At 43.9% G+C, this 21,089-nt stretch overlaps 5 protein-coding genes across 5 annotated transcripts; 3 read left to right on the top strand and 2 right to left on the bottom strand.

Moving 5' to 3' along the window:
* Positions 1-1,475: 1,475 nt before the first annotated feature.
* rhcgb (Rh family, C glycoprotein b) lies at positions 1,476-6,755 on the bottom strand. Its single transcript, XM_068739428.1, has 11 exons — positions 6,533-6,755; positions 4,680-4,872; positions 4,146-4,296; positions 3,773-3,920; positions 3,516-3,682; positions 3,180-3,317; positions 2,890-3,026; positions 2,654-2,778; positions 2,427-2,500; positions 2,002-2,069; positions 1,476-1,509 (listed from the first exon to the last, which is right to left on the bottom strand). The coding sequence occupies exons 1-11, from the start codon at positions 6,753-6,755 to the stop codon at positions 1,476-1,478; spliced, it is 1,458 nt and encodes a 485-aa protein (XP_068595529.1).
* Positions 6,756-10,417: 3,662 nt separating this feature from the next.
* gdpgp1 (GDP-D-glucose phosphorylase 1) lies at positions 10,418-11,514 on the bottom strand. The gene has a single exon (XM_068739802.1). The coding sequence runs from the start codon at positions 11,512-11,514 to the stop codon at positions 10,453-10,455; it is 1,062 nt and encodes a 353-aa protein (XP_068595903.1). The 3' UTR covers positions 10,418-10,452.
* Positions 11,515-12,667: 1,153 nt separating this feature from the next.
* On the top strand, positions 12,668-15,537 carry LOC137894390 (immunoglobulin-like and fibronectin type III domain-containing protein 1). The gene is made up of 4 exons (XM_068739871.1): positions 12,668-12,688; positions 12,998-13,112; positions 13,645-15,371; positions 15,526-15,537. Exons 1-4 carry the CDS (start codon positions 12,668-12,670, stop codon positions 15,535-15,537), a joined length of 1,875 nt encoding a protein of 624 aa, XP_068595972.1.
* Positions 15,538-16,796: 1,259 nt separating this feature from the next.
* On the top strand, positions 16,797-18,357 carry LOC137894388 (immunoglobulin-like and fibronectin type III domain-containing protein 1). Its single transcript, XM_068739870.1, has 2 exons — positions 16,797-18,259; positions 18,351-18,357. Exons 1-2 carry the CDS (start codon positions 16,797-16,799, stop codon positions 18,355-18,357), a joined length of 1,470 nt encoding a protein of 489 aa, XP_068595971.1.
* Positions 18,358-18,365: 8 nt separating this feature from the next.
* Positions 18,366-20,723, top strand: LOC137894177 (immunoglobulin-like and fibronectin type III domain-containing protein 1). Its single transcript, XM_068739656.1, has 2 exons — positions 18,366-19,914; positions 20,092-20,723. Exons 1-2 carry the CDS (start codon positions 18,414-18,416, stop codon positions 20,124-20,126), a joined length of 1,536 nt encoding a protein of 511 aa, XP_068595757.1. The 5' UTR covers positions 18,366-18,413; the 3' UTR covers positions 20,127-20,723.
* Positions 20,724-21,089: the final 366 nt, after the last annotated feature.

The raw sequence follows: 21,089 nt of genomic DNA, 5'->3' as shown, positions 1-21,089 counted from the left end.
GGTAGACGGACCGCTGCTGCCGTCTGCGACCAATCGCACGCCGCAGCCAGGTAGACGGCCGCTGCTGCCGTCTGCGACCAATCGCACGCTGCAGCCAGGTAGACGGACCGCTGCTGCCGTCTGCGACCAATCGCACGCTGCACCCAGGTAGACGGACCGCTGCTGCCGTCTGCGACCAATCGCACGCCGCAGCCAGGTAGACGGGCTGCAGAGCTCATTGCAGCCGTTCTAATGAAATAAATGGATTAAAGGGTCATTTACTGGACATAGAAGGAACTGTGTATGAATCGGTAATTTATCAACGTTATCTTCCTCTAATACGCCGTTCTATCCATCAATAGATTCATACACTGAATTGATATTCATTGTATGAATCAATGAGTCTAGTGATTGACTTCAGCATATGCGGGCGTCCTTGTCAGTGACCCCCCTCAATAGCTAGCCGTTGACCCGAGGACGCGACGATGAGGCCCGTCTCTAGCTTGTTGTTGGTCCCCAGTGACCTGAGAGAGCAAAAAGGGTGTGACCTTTACCCCCCCACTCTGACCCCGCAAGAAAGGAACAGGGTTTGAGCAGGGCTTTCAATAAAATGATTAAAAGTTCAGTTACTTAAACTATATACTTTATTTATTGAATTCACATATAAAGAGGACATAAAATCCATCATGTAGTTACAACACTTTGTTCATAACTATTAATTAATTCATTTCCAAAGTCACACGACAACTTAAGTAGCACAAACATCTCATCTTCAACAGAGTGACACAAATATTTTAGTGTCAGACAAACATCAACATTCATCAAACTTCATTTTCATTTAAAGACACTTATTTAGATAAACCAGTAAATAGTTATTTCATAAAAGGTTTGATTAATGTGAAATAAGGATGTGAAGATATATCATTGAGCAGAAGTTCAAACAGATTAAATGACAATCTAGTAAATCTAGAACAAATTGATAATTATAAGGAATATGTTTTTACAATTCTATTGTTATATGTTAATAAATTAATTAGGAATATCTAGGAATTCTTATCTATATCAGTGTCAGTGTTATAAACTATTTTAAATCATTTATTTAGCATTTATAGATATGAAGAGTGTGTGTGGGATTTAAAAGTGTTACACTCATCATTTCTCAAACATTGTTTAAAACAAGTATTGCATCTCTTATTTTTGAAATTAACAAAGAGTAAAATGATAAATAATGTTCAAGACCCACAGAATAACTAATTTTCTTCTTTTTAATGTGTCATAATGAAAATAATAACCAACGAAGCCAACAGCGTAAGCGACTTAATAGGTCTACAAGTCTACTGTGTCAGAAAATATGAAACCCAGGATGTCAAAGCTCCAGCAGAAAATCCCTGTAGTGCAATTTAAGAGGTTGTGAATACAGATAAATAGCAACCATGTAGCTCACACCATGAAACAGGCCACCATGGTGTGAGCGCCCTCAGAGTGGAGGCGCAGCATCAAGTCTGTTCCATGCTGAAATTTGACTCCGTTCTGGATAGAAATGCCAAAACATAAAACAGCGAAGCTTCATTCGATGAACAAATCAAATATCATTCCTTCAGTAAACACGACTTCTGCTTCCCCCCCTCAAGGTCACTTTGAAGATCTGGCTTGTGCCTCTGTGCTGTGAAAGCCCATATCAACAAGCTGCACGGTTGGGCTCGACAGAGGACAACGTTGCATCGTCATCCCATAATAACCGAACCCAAACAGGGAGGCAGCTCTGGCCTGTGTGCCAGCGGCGCCATGCTCTCTGGAGCTAATTTTGTGTTCATGCCATTCAAAGCTAGGAATAGATATGCCTAACAAAGGGTCGGAATTACACTGAGCTACATGCGGGCGCCACAAATGTGGCTCTGCTGCCACCGAGAGGACACTGCAACACATTTCCCCGCAACAAAGGCTCGACCCGCATCCTTTGTTTGCTGTGAATGATCTCCATGAACAAAGCGCTGTTGTGAGATAACATAAAATGACACTCACACAGCTTTGTTCCGCATGTGGTTGTTGTACTGGAGGACTGGTGGGACACTCTCTTCATCCTCAGGCACCTGTAATCAGTCATGGCTTTAATGCAGAGCAGCTGCACGATCATCAAATACAAAAGACGCGTTCACGTGTCAAAGTCTTCAAACGTTAAATGATGAGCCAACAGGCTAACTGGAACCCAGGTGGAACTAAAGGACATGAAAGATGTTGCTAAGCAGGAAATGCCTCGTCTAAACTGCGCATCGAACTGGAAAGCTTATTTACATGTTTATTCTCTGTTGCTCTCAGTTCTATTAAAAACAGTACAAAGACAATATGTTTAAAAATATACCTCTGCAATTAGAGTCTTCCTTTCCCCAAACAGTTTGGGGAGTGTTGAAAAAGTAACAACTTCAGGACAGTAAAGGCTTTTCTCTCACCTCCCAGTAGCACTCATCATCAAAGCAGTTGTCGTCTGCGGGATCGCCCCAGATTGGTAATCTTAAAATACAACCTGAGAACAATCCGAATAAAGTCATTATTAAACAAACAGTCCCTTTTCTGAACTTGTTGGAACTTTGCTTTAACAATGTCGTCAGTTACTTACACAAACATTCTATATTCAGTTGCATTTGTGTCTGTAGCGGCTGCAGCGCTTGTTCCTTACCCACAATGATGCCCCCACCGACACCGAAGCAGATTGCCACACAGAGGCCTGCAGCCTGGTGGCCGCCCTGCCGCGTCGGCACCATGTCTCTGAAAGCACCCTCGAAGTCAAAGGTGTTAGCCAGCCTGAACAAAAGGGGGGGGGGGCTCCTATTTCAGATCACAGCTGGACATAAGAACACAAATCTTACTGCTTTCTTTTTCTGCAGCCGCCCTTGGCAGCTGGTACTCCCTCACCCTTCTGGGCCGTAAACGGACTCTGATGCAGCTGCAGCAGTAATGGCCCCCACAATCCCACCAATGACCCCTGGCAAGGCGTGCAGATTATGGATTCCGGCTGTGTCCTGGATCTTCAGGTACTTCTCCATAAATGGCTGAAGGGATTTGATTTCTGACAGTTGACTTAAGCGCCTTATTAGCAATAATAACTAGCTTGTAACTTGGATTTACTAATGATCACTTTAAAAGTTTTAACTGAATATAATGTCGTAGTTGTTATTTCATAATAAGCCAGAAGTACTCCAAACCGTGATGTAGATGTATCCCAGCGTGGAAATGATGCCGCAGCAGAAGCCCACGATCAGAGAGCCGTAGGGCATCAGCATGAACTCCGCTGCCGTTCCCACGGCGACTCCTCCAGCCAGAGTGGAATTCTGGATGTGAACCTGGGAAAAAAAAGCATAAAAACAATCTATCTGTCATGGAAGAGAATATCAGTGATAAACCGATATTATCATGCCATCGCCTCAAGGCACCGTCAGGTTTGCTGTTTGCATGTTGAGTTTGCTCAGGTGGAGCACAAGGCGTCTACATTTTACAATGAAACGCGTTGATGATGTATTTGTGAGATGTAAAAATGTTACCATGTCTATTTTTCCATGCTTCTGGAAGAGGCTTGAGATGGCCACAGTCGTGAGCACAGCCGAGGCCAAAGCCAGGTAGGTGTTGATGGCTGCTCTGTGCTGGCCGTCCCCGTGGTCCGTGATGGCTGAGTTGAAGCTCGGCCAAAACATCCACAGGAAGAGGGTACCTGAGCAGAAAGAAAGGTGGCGCATCAGAGTCGACATTACTTCCAGAAAAATGCGAAACGCATTGCCAAAAATATAATAATCAAAATCACCAATCATAGCAAAGACATCCGAGTGGTACACGGAGCTCTGCAGCCGGTGGCTCAGATCCAAGCGTGGCCGATACAGCATCCATGAGATGGAAAGACCATAATAGCCTCCAAAGGCGTGGATCACCATCGAGCCTCCAGCGTCTCTGGCCTTCAGGTAGGAACACATCAGCAGCGGTTGAAGTAGGTACTTTACTGAAAGCTACGAGGATGCATTTATTGGTGCCTTACTCCTGGAGAATGGCCAACATTTGAGTTGTGACCGTCGCACCCCTCCAGCAGAGAAAGGGCCGTGGCAGAGGGGTACTTTAATTAGCCCTCTAAAGCTAATGAATTGTTGAAGATGAATCTATTTTAAGAATCATTTCAAACTTACATGTATGACGTTGAGGATAATGTATTCCTCCACAGCAAACAGTGTGACCCCGAACAAAGTCATCACCATCAGCTGGACTGGGCTGACTTTACCAAGCACCGCCCCGTAGGCGATTAAGCAACCCGCCACACAGAAGTCAGCATTGATCAGACTAAGGGGGGGGGGGGGGGGGGGGGGAGATCATTGGATTAACAAGTCAACATGATTTAACGACATCTGTGCTAAAAACAAAGACGAGATTTGTCTTTGAAAAGCCTATTTTGCACCAACGATGATCTTATCTGGATCTCGTTGAGTCCTTTGTCTTTCATTCACCTTACAGGCAGTAAGAGTGCAGGAGGACACATGTCATACCTGTCGCCACGCCACAATAGAATCTTTACTCGTCATCGAAGTTTCTGTTTACCATCTGAAAATTAGACTGCGTGAATCAAACTGGTTCTTCCTCTTTTCATAGACATCCCACAGGGAGAGAAATAGATTCCTGTCAGATATATTCTAATGAAGGTATTTAGAGAAGAATTGAATATTCACTTTTCAACTCCAATTTTGATCTTTCCATCGGTGAAGTCCAAGGAGTGGAACCAGCCTTGCATCAGCAGTGCCCATTGGATGCCGAAGGCTGCGATGAGGAAGTTGAAACCTACTGCACCGAAACTGTAGCGCTGAAGAAACGTCATGAGGAAGCCAAAGCCCACAAATATCATCACATGGACGTCCTGGAAGCCTAAGAAGGGAGAGGTGAGGAAGATGAGCACCGGAGGATTAAAGTAAATCTGCTTTGGTGTAATCCACAGTACAATAAACAGACAGATCTGATCTCAGTGGCTGCATGAATGTAATATCTGTGGATGACACCGTGAAATAATTGCCACATACGGTATCGTTACATGATAATTATATCCTAGAGCAGGGGTCCCCAAACTTTTTCCTGTGAGGGCCACATCACTTTTCCGAGGACCAAACAACAAACCTCAAATTATTGTAAAAAACTGTGGGAGTGGGGGTGGAGCGGGGGCGGCAGGGTAGGCCCAGGGCCTTACCTGGGCGGAGTGAACTGGACCACTGGTCCACTCCGCTCCGCTCAGGTGTGCCCTGGACCTACCCTGTTGCCCCTGCTCCATCTCATTCCCGTAGTGGGATTCGATACCAGGGCCATTTTGCCCCCCTCAACAGTGCTGCCAACTATGCCACCGTGGAGGTGAGGAAACCTGCCCTGTTATTACAAAGTAATTACTATGTAATAAGTTGATATTACAGAACATTGGAACATTAACTTTCTGGCCGTATGCGACCATCATTAAAAATAAAAGGGAGGCTACTCATGTTGTATGGAAAGGAAAATAAGTAAATTTTATTTTGGGTCTCTGGTATTGTTCAGGGGGCCAGGCCAAATGTGGAAATGGGCCGGAGTTTGGGGACCCCCGTCCTAGAGTTTGCCATTAAGTCCTGATTTAGGGTTGATGTATCATCTGCAGGAAGACGATAGCGCCTGTACAGACGGCTTGTTTGTTTTCACAACATCTCCCTTGGTGCGGCACATGGGGGCACATGGGGGCACGCTGGGCGACGACTCAAGGACACGCTTACCTCCACGTTCCGGCTAGATGGCGGGGAAGAGAAAATAACTCTGAAAACGTTGCTCATTTGTTTTTGACATAAAATGTCTCGGTAATAAAGTACAAAATCCTCTCACAAATCGGATATGAAAAGCGAACCGTTTCTGGACCAGGCGGCTCCTCTGTGAGACAGCCAATACTTAAAGCATGTGGATTCCTGCATAGCTTCCATGAGAGCGCGGTGACGCTTTCCCACTCCACCTTGCAATTCGCATAATTCCAATTTGTAAATCAAAGACATTGAAAAGAAGACCCCATTTCCCACAGATCAGCAAAAAAATAAAAATAAAAAAAGATTTCAGAAAAACGAATAGGTTTTGTGATATTTGCACGAGGCCTTAACCGTCATGGCTCACATTTATCATCCAACATTTAACACTATATGTGTGAATCAGCCGTAAACCCACACAGACGGAAGACCTTCCGAGTACCACAAGTGTACAAGGACATATTTGTTGACACTTTGCTTGAGTTGAGCTGGAAAGAAAAGCCTGAGGGATGTCAACCCCATGGGATCTGTGAAGGGCTGGGCGTCAGCATTGCAGGACTAATTCCATCCACACTGTCTCTTATCAGCATCTATATCTACTCAGGTAGAGGATTTAACTGGTAGCAAAACACCCAAGTCATTGTGAAATACTGTGGTAAAGCAAAGGGCCACATGGGCATTAATGTTGGGATAGTATGCAGCATAGAGTGTAAAGATTCTGTGCTTATTACATTAATGTTAACAAAATCAAAGTAGAAGCAATAAGACGAGACACTTACTTGGATATCTGAAGTAGAAATCGTTTTCGATGTCACTTGACAGGTTTTGCGTTCGTCTGTATTCTATCCAGTGTGGATCTGATTCTACATTGTACCGAATAAAAACCCCAAACAGGATGATCATAGCTATTTGCCACACAAAGCAAACTGTCGGAAGACTGAGACGAACATTAGTACTTTTGGTACGGTCACATATTTCCCTGAAGCTCTGGACGCAGCCCATCCTGAGGGATCAAGTTTTATTGTCTTCTTTTTAAAAGGTAGAAGAGCAGCAAGGCGGCTGGATTCCGTCAGAGTTACACCTGAAGGGCCCTGAGCATCTTAAATACGGGGGAGGCTGAGCAAAGACAAATGTTTACTCAAACATGGAGATCCTCCCACTGTCCCTCCCTCCACATTTATACTTGATTTCATCTTTCAGATGGCGTCGTGCCTCACATAAACCAAAAGCTCCATTAATTGGCTCCAAATATTTAATCATAATTCGATTTGATATTTACTTGAGAGGGAATGAAAGCTTGCTGTATATTTCAAGGGGACAGAGACAGATCGATTCTGGACACACATTGTGATGAAGCACCTTAAAACTAGATGGAGTATTTGTTTCATGTTTTTTCTTGAACCTCCTGCAACACACGCATGTTGACGTCGCGTTAGAGAAAGACAAACATGAGGTGAGGCTTGTGTCTTTAGATCATGTGAACCATGAACTGTAAATAATGTGTATCCACGCAGGGTTTCGTCAGAGGTGACAAAGCGGAATGTTGCTTCTTACCGACTAAAGTTTATATTTTTAGCCCATATTTAGGCTTAAGTATTCAAAGTAAAAGTGCAAAATAGTTTAGGAATTTACATTGTGGCGAGAAGATGAATGATTTGCTCAGAGAGCACAGACCTCCGCCGAGCAGCTCGTTCCCCTCCTAACTGGATCTACTCCGTCCACATGGCGATCTGGATCAGCACCAAAAGGTTCTAAACTGTTCTTGGTATCTTTATACACCAACCCTGAAATGTTAAAGTGAATCAGAGTTGATGTTTATTTTTAATAGATTTCTGAATCCATAAGTGGGTTTCAATGTTAAAATGTCATATTTTCTACTGACTCCATTCTGGATCCGATCCGGATGAAATCCGGTGGTAACATAGAGACCCCCCCCCCTACATGAGTGTGTCAAATTCCATAAACATCGGTCAATAATCAAACGAGATATTGAGGAACAAATTTTGAAGCTCCATTGATGGCAATGCTAATGAAAATTTCAAAGTGATCCAGAAACCAGGACAGACAGACAGACAGAAGGACAGACGACGGTGATTACATAACCTCCACCACCTCGCCTTGGAGGAGGTAATTACAGCAGAGTCATTATGAATCTGTTTCAGCAGCTAGAGGTAATAACAATAATTCCACGCTGGCTTCCCGTCGTTGTTTTTGGTGAACGTTTCCTGAGGTTCGCATGAACAGAAACCCTCCACTGAATTAAGGAGATCCTGGCTTCGACCCAGAACTGTAGGAATTACACAGTATGTCACAAGTGTACGATCTGGAACAACCCGCTTAGCCTGCTGGCAGCATAATGTAAGAAGAATGGATGGATGCTTAGATCAATATCACTCACGCTGTTGACTGAGCCAGGGGCTGACTTTATCTTATAGGTCTGTTACGAGGGAAGGAAGCGTTACCTGAAGTAACACGTGAAGCTGTTCCTGCTCAGTTTCAGAAGGGGAGGGGGGGCACAATGTGTGTGGAATGAACACCTGCAGAAAAGAAAAGAGACTTCATTCAGGATAATATAATATAAAATGTGAAGACACAAAGACAATCTGTGAGCAAAAACAAAAACCAGGCGAGCACATCGACGGCAGAGAGAGACCCACAGAACCAGAGAGACCCGCAGAACCAGAGAGACCCGCAGAGCCAGAAACCCGGTTTACTTTCTGACAGGTAGAACGTGTTAGTGACGGTATACTAGTCATTAAGTGAGGTAATAAAATATTAATGTCACTGTTTGCAGCAACAGACATGTAGTTCTTCATTGGTGGATAACAGTTATATCATGGCAGGTCTCACACACACACGACTCATTCTGGAAGGACATGCTAGAATGGGCTCTGCACTAGTTTAGATCCATGAGGTTGAGAGGTAAGGAACTAACAACATATTTAATAGAGTAAGAGCACAAAATGTGCTCCAACTTTAATATCAGACCAGAACTGGCTCCCAGAACTTGTGTGATTTAATGTGAGCTCAGTTTGTCTGTTCAAATTGTAGATTTTCATCATTTTGCAAAGTGAATCTCAAATATAATGATTGAAATGTGTATCAACCAATCATGTGCGGCTGGTAAATATTTGCACATTTGTTATTCAAGTATATTTGTTTCACTCAAATAAATCAAATGGTGAAATGTAAAGGAGCTTTTTATTAAAACATGCGTGTGTGATGTGAGTTTCATCACCTAAACCTCCTTCAGACTTCATCCAGTGAATTTAGTGCGTCTAGCGATACGACCAAAGGAAATGTTTTTGTTGCTTCATTATCTTGGAACATACACGCATGTCAGCAGCTAAACGCACAGATCAATGCACTGATCTGATTCTCATCTTATGCTCAGTGATCTTCTCCTAGCAACCAAGTCTTGGTGATGTCATTCCGGTGGTTGATGCAAACAACAGGGATTAGTGTTGATCTCTAAGACAGTGCTGTCAAGAGTCTTGAAGCAGCGTTCATATCTAAGGAAAGCGAAGCCATTTTTGTTGGTGTTTCCTATGTGTAACGCCAAAATGTGGCGTTGGGCATATGGGGCTAGACGATGGTTTGCCAACAACGCCACTTTAGGACTTGCAACCCAAAGATCTATTTTTTTCCTTTTGGTGCCCAGCTCGTTCTAGCGGGTTTCCCGACGGCACTTAAGCACAGGCCCGCTCACAGTGAAAACCAGCACGGCAGTTACTAATTCAAAATATTTATTTAACGCTCTAAAAACCTCCTTAAAAACACTCTACAAACAAAAGAAAACAAATGAAAAGGAGAGACACGACAGCGACAGTCTACGGTCAACCTGCCTCCGAGACGGGGAAAACACAAATGAGGACGCTGGAACGAGGGAGGGGAAGCACCTATATACGCCCCCCCAATCAGTGGTAAATGGGCCACAGGTGCTCCCTCGCACACCTGCCTACCCAATTACACCCAATCATCCGGTTACATATGCATGAAGCTTGGTTGATTTATTCAGGGGCCAGTTTACCCAAAGCCCCCGCTCTCTTCAGCTAAATCACACTCAGACATACCGGAAGCTGCAGTCCAACCCTCCAGGTCTGATTCACTGGAAACTAGCGTTTAGGCAACTCGTAGGTGAAATATGCGATAGAAAGTTGACCTTCCAACGACAGGTCGACTTATTCACATTTTGAGAAGTCACGTTGAATGAGGTGTCTAATCTATCCCAGAATCAGTGTCTATGAATAGGAACGAGTGGTGACTAAACTTAAACCTTCCTAAAAGTGAATTTCAATAATGCACACACTGAGGGAGGTGAGACTCGGTCCAAACAGCCCCCGTTTATGCTCCAGTTACTAAGTCACAGTATATCCACCCACACAGCTTTCAAGACCTGGAGATGCTACTCAGGACTGAGTGGGAGTGAAAGACGGGACCAAACCAGCCGGTACTGAATGCTGACAGCGACGCCAGAGCGGAAAACACTCTTTAGCAAATCGAGTGACTCTTGACACGAGACAAACCTTTCATCAGCTTTTGAACTTGAGCTCCGAGACTCAATCTCGCCTGCTGATGTGAAGATGATATTATACACACTTAAGGTCAAACAATTATTTGAAACATTAAAATTTTTATTCACAAAAAATGAACATTGATCTTTTTTTGGACACAACAGCAGCTGCACTGAACAAGTCTATTATAAAGCCAAATGAAGAGCAAGCTGCCGTTCCAGCACGCTAAACTCTGCATCGGACAGAAGGTACCTCCGAATGATATCCGTTACGTCCTTCTCTGTGGCGAGCTCATAGTCTTTTTTGTTCTTGAATGGCAAATGCCCAGCCAGCTCGCAAAGAGCAACACTGAAGGCAGATTCCTCCTTGGTGCCAAAGATGGACACCCTCGGCCAAACAGCGATACGAACACCTTTTCCTGAAAGGTGATCCTCTTCTTTCTGTATGAGATCACAGGGTGGACGTCCTCGAGTGAAGAACAGGTTGTGAGCAATATTACGAGCCACAAGGAAGTCCGTGACTTGACAGACGGCTTTGGCAACTTTGTCCACACTTTCTGAATCTGTGTAAAACAAAAAGCCTCCAGGAAAACCCAACAAACTATAAAAGCCCTTTTCAGGAACCAGCAGCTTGGCAGGCAGAGACTCAATCTTGAGCTCATGGTCCAGGTAATACCCGTGTAGGTGCAAGTGATTGACAGACGCAAATGCTCCAAGACTGTTGAATCCCACACGGAAGGCAGGACTGCAGCTCAGCAGCACAGATTCTATACCAGCCTGGATGGCAAACTTTGTTAGGACCTGTGGAAGACAGTGTGAGGGATCTGGAACAAGGAGACAATGTCCAAACTCCAATGGACTGACATTGACCAGGACAACCATCCGTCCGCTTTCATTCGCTCCCTCAGTGGCCTTCATCATCTCAAATATGATTTCTTCTGGATTAATTTTATTAAAGTTAAACTGCTTGGGATTGAACTCCTGCTGAATACTCAGTATCTCCTGAGGCTTTCTTCTCTCCGTTCCTCTTTGAATATTCAGCTGGGCCACATAGCCACACGGGCCCGGCAGGATGCGTGTTTGTAAATCACCCAAATGGTAACGAAACAGCCTCCTCTCCATCCTTTCTTTCCAGCCAACTTGGATGATCTCGTCAAAACGGTTTGCCATCACCCCGAGACTGCTTCTACTGCTCCAACACACATCTGCAACGAAGTCCCTGCTGCTGTACACAAACTGAAGCAGCATGGTCCACCTGCTGGGAAACAGTGAGGCATGCGATTTAACAACAGGGTTCATTATCATAGTTCAACTAGATGCCTTCCTGCTGGAGCATTAGCCATTAGAGATGCAGATAGCTAGCATCAATAGTCTGTCCATAGAACATTGATTCATAGATCAAATGTACTGTCTAGTCAAAAAATGTCAGTCCCTTTTAAATACCAGCTTAACATTTTCAGAATATTATAACATTATAATAACAGTCAAATAGCTGACATGTATTACTTACTTCTGATATGAATTACTTCTCTTAAATTGATGGCTTTTCAAATATCGATGAGACATCGCTGATTAATAATTGCTGCAGGAATTGTTTTGCGATTGCTGAATTGTTACGTCGCTTACCTTTTAACTTGGTTTCTGATCTATCGTGTGAAAGGCGGCGTCTTGATTCCCATGAGATTCGATTAAACACATCTAAAATGGTTCAACAGCCTCTCATTCTCATATTAGGATGATTTTCACTTCAATGTATTTCCCTAGCGCCGGTTTGCTAATCTCGCCGGTCCACGTTAGCATCTCAGCTTCCGTAGACGTTTCTTCTTCGTGTGTTTTTATTTTTTACGCATCCGGCTGATTTCTTTTTCAGAATAAAGCGTCGGGTTTGTTAGAATAAATAGTATCTACATTAAAAACAATATTTTATTAGCATTTTTATTTATATTTATCTATCCCTTTTGTTGCGTTGGTAATACCGTATACTAGTATTTTCTTGTTGTACCACGTTCAGAAAAGTGCTTGTCCTAAAATAAAATATTACCATCAACACCCAACTGTACTCAAAATGTATGAAGACGATGTCTAAGTGTCAAATCCATGTCATAAACTTATATTATGACCAAACTGTAATTGTATGTACTGAATAACTTTCCGGTTTTTCCCAGTCACATACTGCAGGCCCCACTAACTTCAAAAGAATGAGCAGCTGGCCAATCGGGCATCATGGTTATTTTAGTCACCACATGCTCGTAGGGATAAAACGGGCAGTAACTGGCAGGGGTGAGAATCTAGGACAGATTTCAGGCTGGGCACAGACCACAGTCAATTCAATTTATGGTATTTTCTTGTTATAAATTAATTCACGTTTTGTTTTTTAACATAAAGAAGAAAAAGAAAGAGTATGGAAGCCAGCAATGACAACGTAAGTAAAGTCTCATTTAGAAATCTAAGATTATAATTAAGTTATTGATAGGCCTTTTGTACAGCATGATAAACAACTAAAAATCTATGCTTTGACTGTTCATTTTTGTGTCTTCTGTTTCTGTGAAATAGAGTCATTATAAGATTTGTAATTAACTAATGATAAAGTTTGAACTACATGGAAAAATGGGCGATTGCCACTAAAAACTAAGAGTTTACAATAAAATTAAAGCGTTCTTGTGAATGAATATGTCACCTTGTCTTATATTGTGTTTTCTCTGACAATCTTGAACCGTTTCCCTCCCTGTAGACAGAAAAGAAAGCAACAGATGATGCTCACAATCTAAATATAAATATGACACCAGACACCAATGCCCAACTCACAGGAAAGGATTCCCAGTCACCCTGCAAAGTCATTGTCCAAGGTATGTCATTCATTTATGCAATTTGGTCTTTGTGGTGAATATTGCTATTATCCTTTGAAATAAAATTGAAGTCCATGTTATTTTATTTATAAAATATAAATGACATGCCATACATTTTCAACTGGATGACTCAGTTGTAATGAGATTGGCCTTGGGACAGCAGGGCAGTAGCTCAATACCTGGCCAGGTCTGCCTTGGAATAGGAGACTTATCAGAAATATAAGATCAAGAAGCACTTGGCTTTGCCACAGACAGATTGGATAATGACTGACGGCGTATAAAGATATGCATTAGATTAAATGAAGCTAAAAGATATTCAAATAATAGTTAAGGTAATATAACAGTTCTCAACTGATTATTTGGGTGTTTTTAATGTGATGTGCATTTCTGAACAGCAAAGGAAATTTAACGTGGATTAATTTGTGTTCATTATTTCCATATATACAATTTATAATCGTGTATAATTTTGATGTTTCCCCACTGTAAATCCTTTCTTACGCTCTTCATATTTGACCTTTTCATTTCCTCACAGCAGGTCAGCCTGCTACTCCTGCAAGGAACCGGGAACACAACCCAGAAATCCAACCTGACCAAGTCACAGATATGGAAAATGCTGTTAAGCCAAAACTCCAGATAAGTTTTAACACATTTACTGTCAAAAATGGTGAAGAGCTAAAAGTAGAGATCCCAGTGGTTGGGCATCCTGCACCAAAAATGGAATGGAAAAAAGATGGCCAGGCAGTTAAAGAGACTTCAAGGCTGGAGATTTTAAATACATCATCATTAACAGTTCTTCATATCAGACATGGTGCCAGGGAGCACTCGGGTCAGTATTCAATCACGTCAAGCAACATTGCTGGAAAGCATACTGGAGAGATCGCTTTGATTGTTCTTGAAAAGCCAGACCCACCCAGAGGGCCTGTGAGGATCGACGAGGTCAGCTCTGACTATGTTGTCATTTCTTGGGAGCCGCCTGAATACACAGGTGGCTGTCAGCTCGACAACTACTCTGTGGAGAAGCGGGAAACTACAAGTACAGAATGGCAGACTGTGTCAGCAACGACAGTGAGAACCACTATCAAAGTCAGCAAACTGAAGACAGGAAGCGAATACCAATTCAGAGTGTTTGCAGAGAATAGGTATGGAAAGAGTACTGCAATCACCTCACCAGTCGTAACTGCACAATACCCTTTTAGTGTGCCCACTGCCCCTGGTATCCCCTATGCATCCACAGTGACTAAGTACAGCATGGTGGTGGAATGGGAGCCTCCAACCAGTGATGGAGGGAGTACTGTCATTGGCTATCACCTTGAACGCAAGGAAAAGAACAGCATTTTATGGACCAAGCTAAACAAATTTGTTATAACTGATGCTCGCTTTAAAACAAGTGGACTGGAGGAGGGTATTGAGTATGAATTCAGAGTCTTTGTGGAGAACATTGCGGGACTTAGCCCATCTAGCAAGACATCTGAATGCTATGTGGCTAGAGACCCCTGTGACTCACCTGGAACACCTGAAGCTGTTGTCATTACAAGAGAGAACATCACACTTCAGTGGGCAAAACCCAGGTATGATGGTGGAAGCACCATTACAGGCTACCTTGTTGAAAAGAGGGACCTCCCAGATGTCAGATGGATGAAGGCAAACTTTGCTAATGTTATTGAGAATAACTTCACAATCACAGGACTGACAGGAGGCCAAAGTTACGAGTTCAGAGTAACTGCCAAGAATGGTGCCGGTGTTTGGAGCGCACCTTCAGAAAGTGTAACCATGATCGCTCAGGATGTTATTGAAGGACCCACAGCATTCATTGATCCTAAGTTCAAGAGTACGACTGTTGTTCAGGCTGGCGAGACATTTGTTATCGATGCTGATTACTTTGGGAAGCCCCTCCCTGTAGTCGTTTGGCTGAAAGATGGAAAAGAAATTGATAAAGTTACACCAAGAATGGAGGTAAAAAACACCCTCGTCCATTCAACTCTGACTGTCAGAGACTGCACACGAGAGGATGGGGGACGCTTTGTGTTGAGCCTCGGCAACAGTGGTGGAACCACATCTATCACAGTTAATGTGAAAGTCCTGGATAGACCTGGACCTCCAGATGGACCTTTGAAGGTGAAAGTTGTCAGTGCAGAGAAGTGTAATCTTCACTGGAAGCCCCCTTTAAAGGATGGCGGTGCCACCGTTTCCCACTACATTATCGAAAAAAGGGAGACCAGCCGTGTTACATGGACGGGGATCGAGTCACATGTTGAAGCTGTGAGTTACAAAATTACAAAACTGGTGCCGAGTAAAGAATATATTTTCAGAATTGCTGCTGTGAACAAATTTGGTGTGGGTGACTTTCTGGAATCAGAACCCTTCATTGCACAAAACCCGTTTTCGACACCTGCCGCACCTTCAACGCCTACAGCCAGCACTGTGACTGGCGACTCTGTAGTACTAAATTGGGAGAGGCCTGACACTGACGGCGGCTCAGAGATTGAAGGTTACATCCTGGAGAAACGTGACAAAGATGCTATCAGGTGGACTAAATGCAACAAAAGAAGACTAAATGAATTGCGTTTCCGATGTACAGGGCTTGCTGAGGGACATTGCTATCAGTTTAGAGTAATGGCAGAGAACGCTGCTGGTGTGGGCACACCCAGTGAGCCAAGTGATTATATAAAGGTATGCGAAGCAATTTATCCACCTGGTCCCCCCACCAACCCAAAAGTGACTGACTATTCCAGCAGTACTGTATCTCTTACCTGGTCAAAGCCAATTTATGATGGTGGAGCAGCTGTCAGCGCATTTGTTGTTGAGCTAAAAGAAGCTGGAGAGGGCATGTGGATTACATGCTCACCAAGTGCAGGTGTCGAGAACACAAGTTACACTATTAAGAGATTGAGAGAAAATGCAGAGTACAACTTTCGGATTTGTGCAATGAACACTGCTGGAGTTGGACAGCATGTGGATGTTCCTGGATCTGTGATAGCTTCTGCAAAACTGGAGGCACCCGAGATTGAGTTAGACCTTAGTTTGAGGAAGATAGTCAGTGTTCGAGCCTGTTCCACATTACATCTCTTGGTAAACCTCAAGGGAAGGCCAGACCCTGAGGTTAAATGGTTAAAAGAAGGTGGCGCCCTCAGTGAGCGTGCACAAATTGAAGTAACAAGCTCATACACAGAGTTAGTGATCGAGAATGTCAGTAGAACTGACAGTGGAAAATATGAATTGACTGCTGAGAATCACAGTGGTTTTAAATCTGCATTCATCAATGTTCGGGTGTTGGACTCTCCCAGCGCACCAACAAACTTAGAAGTCAAGGATGTGAAGAAAGACTCGGTGTTCCTCTGCTGGGAGCCACCTCTCATTGACGGAGGAGCAAAAATATCACATTACATCGTAGAAAAGCGAGAGGAGACCCGAAAAGCTTTCACGAGCGTCTCAAGCAACTGTGTGAGGAACTCATATAAGATTGAAAATCTCCAGGAAGGGAGCTTCTATTATTTTCGTGTCTTGGCTGTGAATGATTTTGGCACTGGAGTCCCAGTAGAGACAGCGGAGGCTATTAAAGTGTCTGAGGCTCCTTTGCCTCCTGGCAAAATCACACACAGTGATGTTACTTGCAATAGCGTAATACTCTCTTGGGAGAAGCCTGATCATGATGGAGGAAGCAAAATCACAAGTTATATTGTCGAAATGCAGGCTAAGGGAGAAGACACATGGACAAACTGTTCACAGAGTAAAATACCAGGAGTGACTATTCGTGGGCTGACTAAAGGAAAACAGTACTTCTTTCGGGTCAGAGCTGTCAATGAGAAAGGAAGAAGTGAACCAAAGTCCCTTTTGGCACCAGTTACAGTAAATGATACAAGTGCTGGGCCCATTATTAATTTGCTCTCCAACACATTCAGTGTCAAAGTAGGAAATGATTTAAAGATTGATGTTCCATTCAAAGGTGCACCACCACCAACGGCAGCCTGGAAGAAAGATGGCAACTTGCTAAAAGAGACTAGCAGAGTGAATGTGCACACATCTGACACATCATCTCAGATAATTATCAGGGATGCAAATAGAACAGACGTTGGTATGTATGAGGTCACCCTAACCAACTCTGTTGGAACAACGTCTGCTGAAATCTTTGTTAATGTCTTTGAAAGACCAGGGCCGCCGTGTGACCTCAGCGTGGATGAAGTCAGTGCTGACTTTATGTCTCTGTCATGGCAGCCTCCACATTACACTGGTGGATGCCAAATTAGTAATTACATTGTTGAGAAGAGAGATACAGGCAGCACCATATGGCAGACTGCGTCAGCGACAGTCACCAGAACATCAATCAAAGTTTCCCGTCTGACACAGGGAACTGAATATCAGTTCCGTGTTGCTGCAGAGAATCGATACGGGAAAAGCCAATTTGTTGAGTCTGAAGTTGTTGTTGCACAGTATCCATTTAAGGTCCCTGGCCCTCCAACCGATCTCAGGGTAGTAAATTCCTCAAAGTCTGTCATAGTGATCGCATGGACCAAGCCAGACACTGATGGTGGCAGCCCCGTTACTGGTTATCATATTGAATGCAAAGACCAAAGCAGCATTTTGTGGGCAAAGTTAAACAAAAGCCCAGTGGCCGAGTGTCAGTTTAAGGGAACAAGCATGGAAGAAGGTCTGATATATGAGTTCAGAGTCTGTGCTGAGAATATAGCTGGTGTTGGGAATTGCAGTAAGACATCTGAGCCTGTGGCAGCGAGAGACCAGTGTGACCCCCCACACAACCTCACAGTCACTAATATAACAAGCAGCTCGGTTTCTCTCTCGTGGGACAAACCTGAATATGATGGCGGAGCTAAAATAACTGGGTACATCGCTGAGCGTAAAGAGTTGCCGGATAGTTGCTGGCTGAAATGCAACTTCACCAACTTACTAGACACCTTCTTAGAAGTGACTGACCTCACTGAAGGTGAAGAGTACAACTTCCGCGTGACTGCAAAAAATGCAGCTGAGCTCTACAGCCCACCGTCCGGTACCACAGGGCCTGTTACAGTACAACATGACGTAAAGCCACCAAAAATTGTCATGGAAGACAAATTTAGACAAGCAGTGGTTGTCAAAGCAGGGGAGCTCCTACAAATAGATGCTGACATCTCTGGTCGCCCCAACCCAACAGTGTTTTGGCTGAAGAATGGTAGAAGTATTGGCAACAAGGGAAGGGTTGATATAACTGCATCAAATACCCAAACCTCTCTACTTATCACACAGAGTGTGAGGAAAGACTCTGGACAGTATACTCTGACGCTACAGAATACAGGTGGCACCACATCTATGTCTATCACCTGTAAGGTCCTAGACAGGCCAGGGCCCCCTGCTGGACCCCTGGAAGTCTCTGGACTATCAGCAGAGAAATGCACCTTGTCATGGGCTCCTCCTCATGAGACTGGTGGTGCTGAGATAATTCGTTACATCATTGAGAAGTGTGAAACAAGTCGTGTAGCTTGGACCCTTGTGTACGCAGACATGATGGCAACTACTTGTAAAATAACCAAGCTGCTCAAAGGAAATGAGTACCTCTTCAGGGTAAAGGCAGTGAATAAGTACGGGGAAGGAGAGAACTTGGAAAGTGAGCCTGTCAAGGCCATGGATCCCTTTACTATCCCATCGCCTCCTACGGATGTTGAGGTCACAAGTGCAACCAGCGATGCGATGACTATCTCCTGGAAGAGACCTGGCACGGATGGCGGCAGCCGCATCAGTGGTTACGTCATAGAGAAAAGGGAGAAGCAAGGTGTTCGATGGACTCGCGTCAACAAGAAGCCGGTCTATGATTTACGAGTCAAAGCCTCTTGCCTGCATGAGGGATTTGAGTATGAATTCAGAGTTGTTGCTGAGAATGCTGCTGGGCTAAGTGAACCTAGTCTCCCATGCCCACTCACTCTGGCAGAAGATCCCAAGTTTCTACCTTCTCCTCCCACAAAGCCAACAATAATCGATTCATCCAGGTCCTCCATCACCCTTACATGGAGCAAACCATTATTTGATGGTGGAGCAGCAGTCACCGGTTACAAAGTAGACTTCAGAAGATCGACAGATGAAGACTGGACAGTTGCAGCCAATAAAACGGATAAAACAGAGTTTACAGTTACTGGACTCACATCAGGAACAGAATATGTATTTGTTGTCAGGTCCATTAACAAGGTTGGCCTAAGTGAACCCAGCCCTGAAACCGACCCTCAAGCGGCCATGGAACGAGAAGAGGAGCCTAGATTTGATATTGCAACAGAGATGAGGAAGACCCTGCTTGTTAAAGATGGCAGCTCCTTCACTTTGTCTGTGCCTTTCACAGGCAAACCTGTCCCCACTGTGACATGGGACAAAGCGGATGTAGATTTGCGAATCAGAGGAATGATATGTACCAGCAGCTCACTGACCTCCATCACAGTGGAAGGAGCAACACGGGATGACTCCGGCAAATATATCGTCCAACTGCAAAACGCTGCTGGGTCTGCCTCTTTGATGTTGAATGTGAGGGTTTTGGATTCACCTGGTCCGCCAGCGCATGTAGCCGTTAAAGATGTGACCAAAAACTCCGCCACTGTTTCCTGGGACATACCTGAGAATGAGGGAGGAGCTTCCGTCAAGAACTACTTTATAGATATAAGGGACATCAGACGACAAGGGTGGACAAGACTTACAGATAAATGCCGTAGACTGTCCTACAAGGTGTCTGACCTGGAGGAGGGAGGAATCTACTTCTTTCGAGTCACTGCTGAAAACGAGTATGGGGTTGGTGTTCCAGCTGAGACCAGGGAAGGAACGAAAATGGCAGGTAACGTCCGAAAATCGAGTTGTTGTATTGAATGAAATATATGATAAAATATTAAAAATATTGTGATGGACTATTGACTAAAGATGTGAAATATAAAATGTATTAAGCACATGATGCATTTTATGCTTTGCTCAATATATTTATTATAACATAGGAAATTGTCTCTCTTAATTTCAGATACAACAGACTGGGAGACAAATCCAGGAGTTTAGATTACCCAATGGCTGAATTCATCACCTCCTGACATTCTTGTCTACTACTGATCCTAATCCAAAATCCTCTATAGATTATCGTACTGTCGTAGGTGTGGTTTTTTCTTCAGTGTTTTTATACTTATATTAACCTTAAACCAGTTAGACTGAAATTATAGGAATATTGACATCATGGTCTGGTTTGTGTTTGGTTAAAATAATGACATTTTATTTATGCTGTTTGTTGTCATTGATCATTGATAAAATGATTGGACCAGTTTTGCATTTAATTTGTTGTCAAAAAAGTACTCAGATCACTATTGCACAGCACACCATTGGAGATAGTAGCAGTGGCAGTTCTCCATGAAATTACACCACGGGCGAGATCCCCTCTGAGTCCAGTGTCGCACACACCACACCTCTCACACCCAAAATCAGTGTCTCTCCAGCATTATCACAACGTGCAAAGAAGAACGACTGGAGAGCATCTTCAGCGGCTGGCTCAATCAGCTGATCAATCAGCTGATCAATCAGCGGATCCTACACAGCTGCAGAGGACCAAACAACAAACCTCAAATTCTTGTAAAAAAACATGCATGCTGCACGCCTCTGTATTGAACCCAGGACCTTCTGGCTGGGAGTCAAGTGTGCTAACCACTACACCACCGAGGCCTGAATTTTACCCTGCCAAACATTAGGGTCAATAGACAGTAGCATTGTTGACATTAGGCCAGAGGCACTGGGTTCGAATCCAGTACGACGTCACCTGGTCAGAGACACAACAACACAACAACACAACACAACAACACAACAACACAACGACACGCTGTGGTCTGAAATAGCAACTCATTATTCGACAGGTATGACTTTACCTCGGGTCTCCTCACCAGCACGGTGGTGTGTTGGTAGCATTATACCCTTTCAACTGGTGGTGCTGGGATCGAGTCCCGCTGTGGGAGTGGGGTGGAGCAGAGGTAGCGGGGT

Source organism: Brachionichthys hirsutus, chromosome 5 (assembly GCF_040956055.1).
Source record: "Brachionichthys hirsutus isolate HB-005 chromosome 5, CSIRO-AGI_Bhir_v1, whole genome shotgun sequence".
NCBI classification, from domain to species: domain Eukaryota; kingdom Metazoa; phylum Chordata; class Actinopteri; order Lophiiformes; family Brachionichthyidae; genus Brachionichthys; species Brachionichthys hirsutus.
This window is presented reverse-complemented; position numbering and strand designations above follow the sequence as displayed.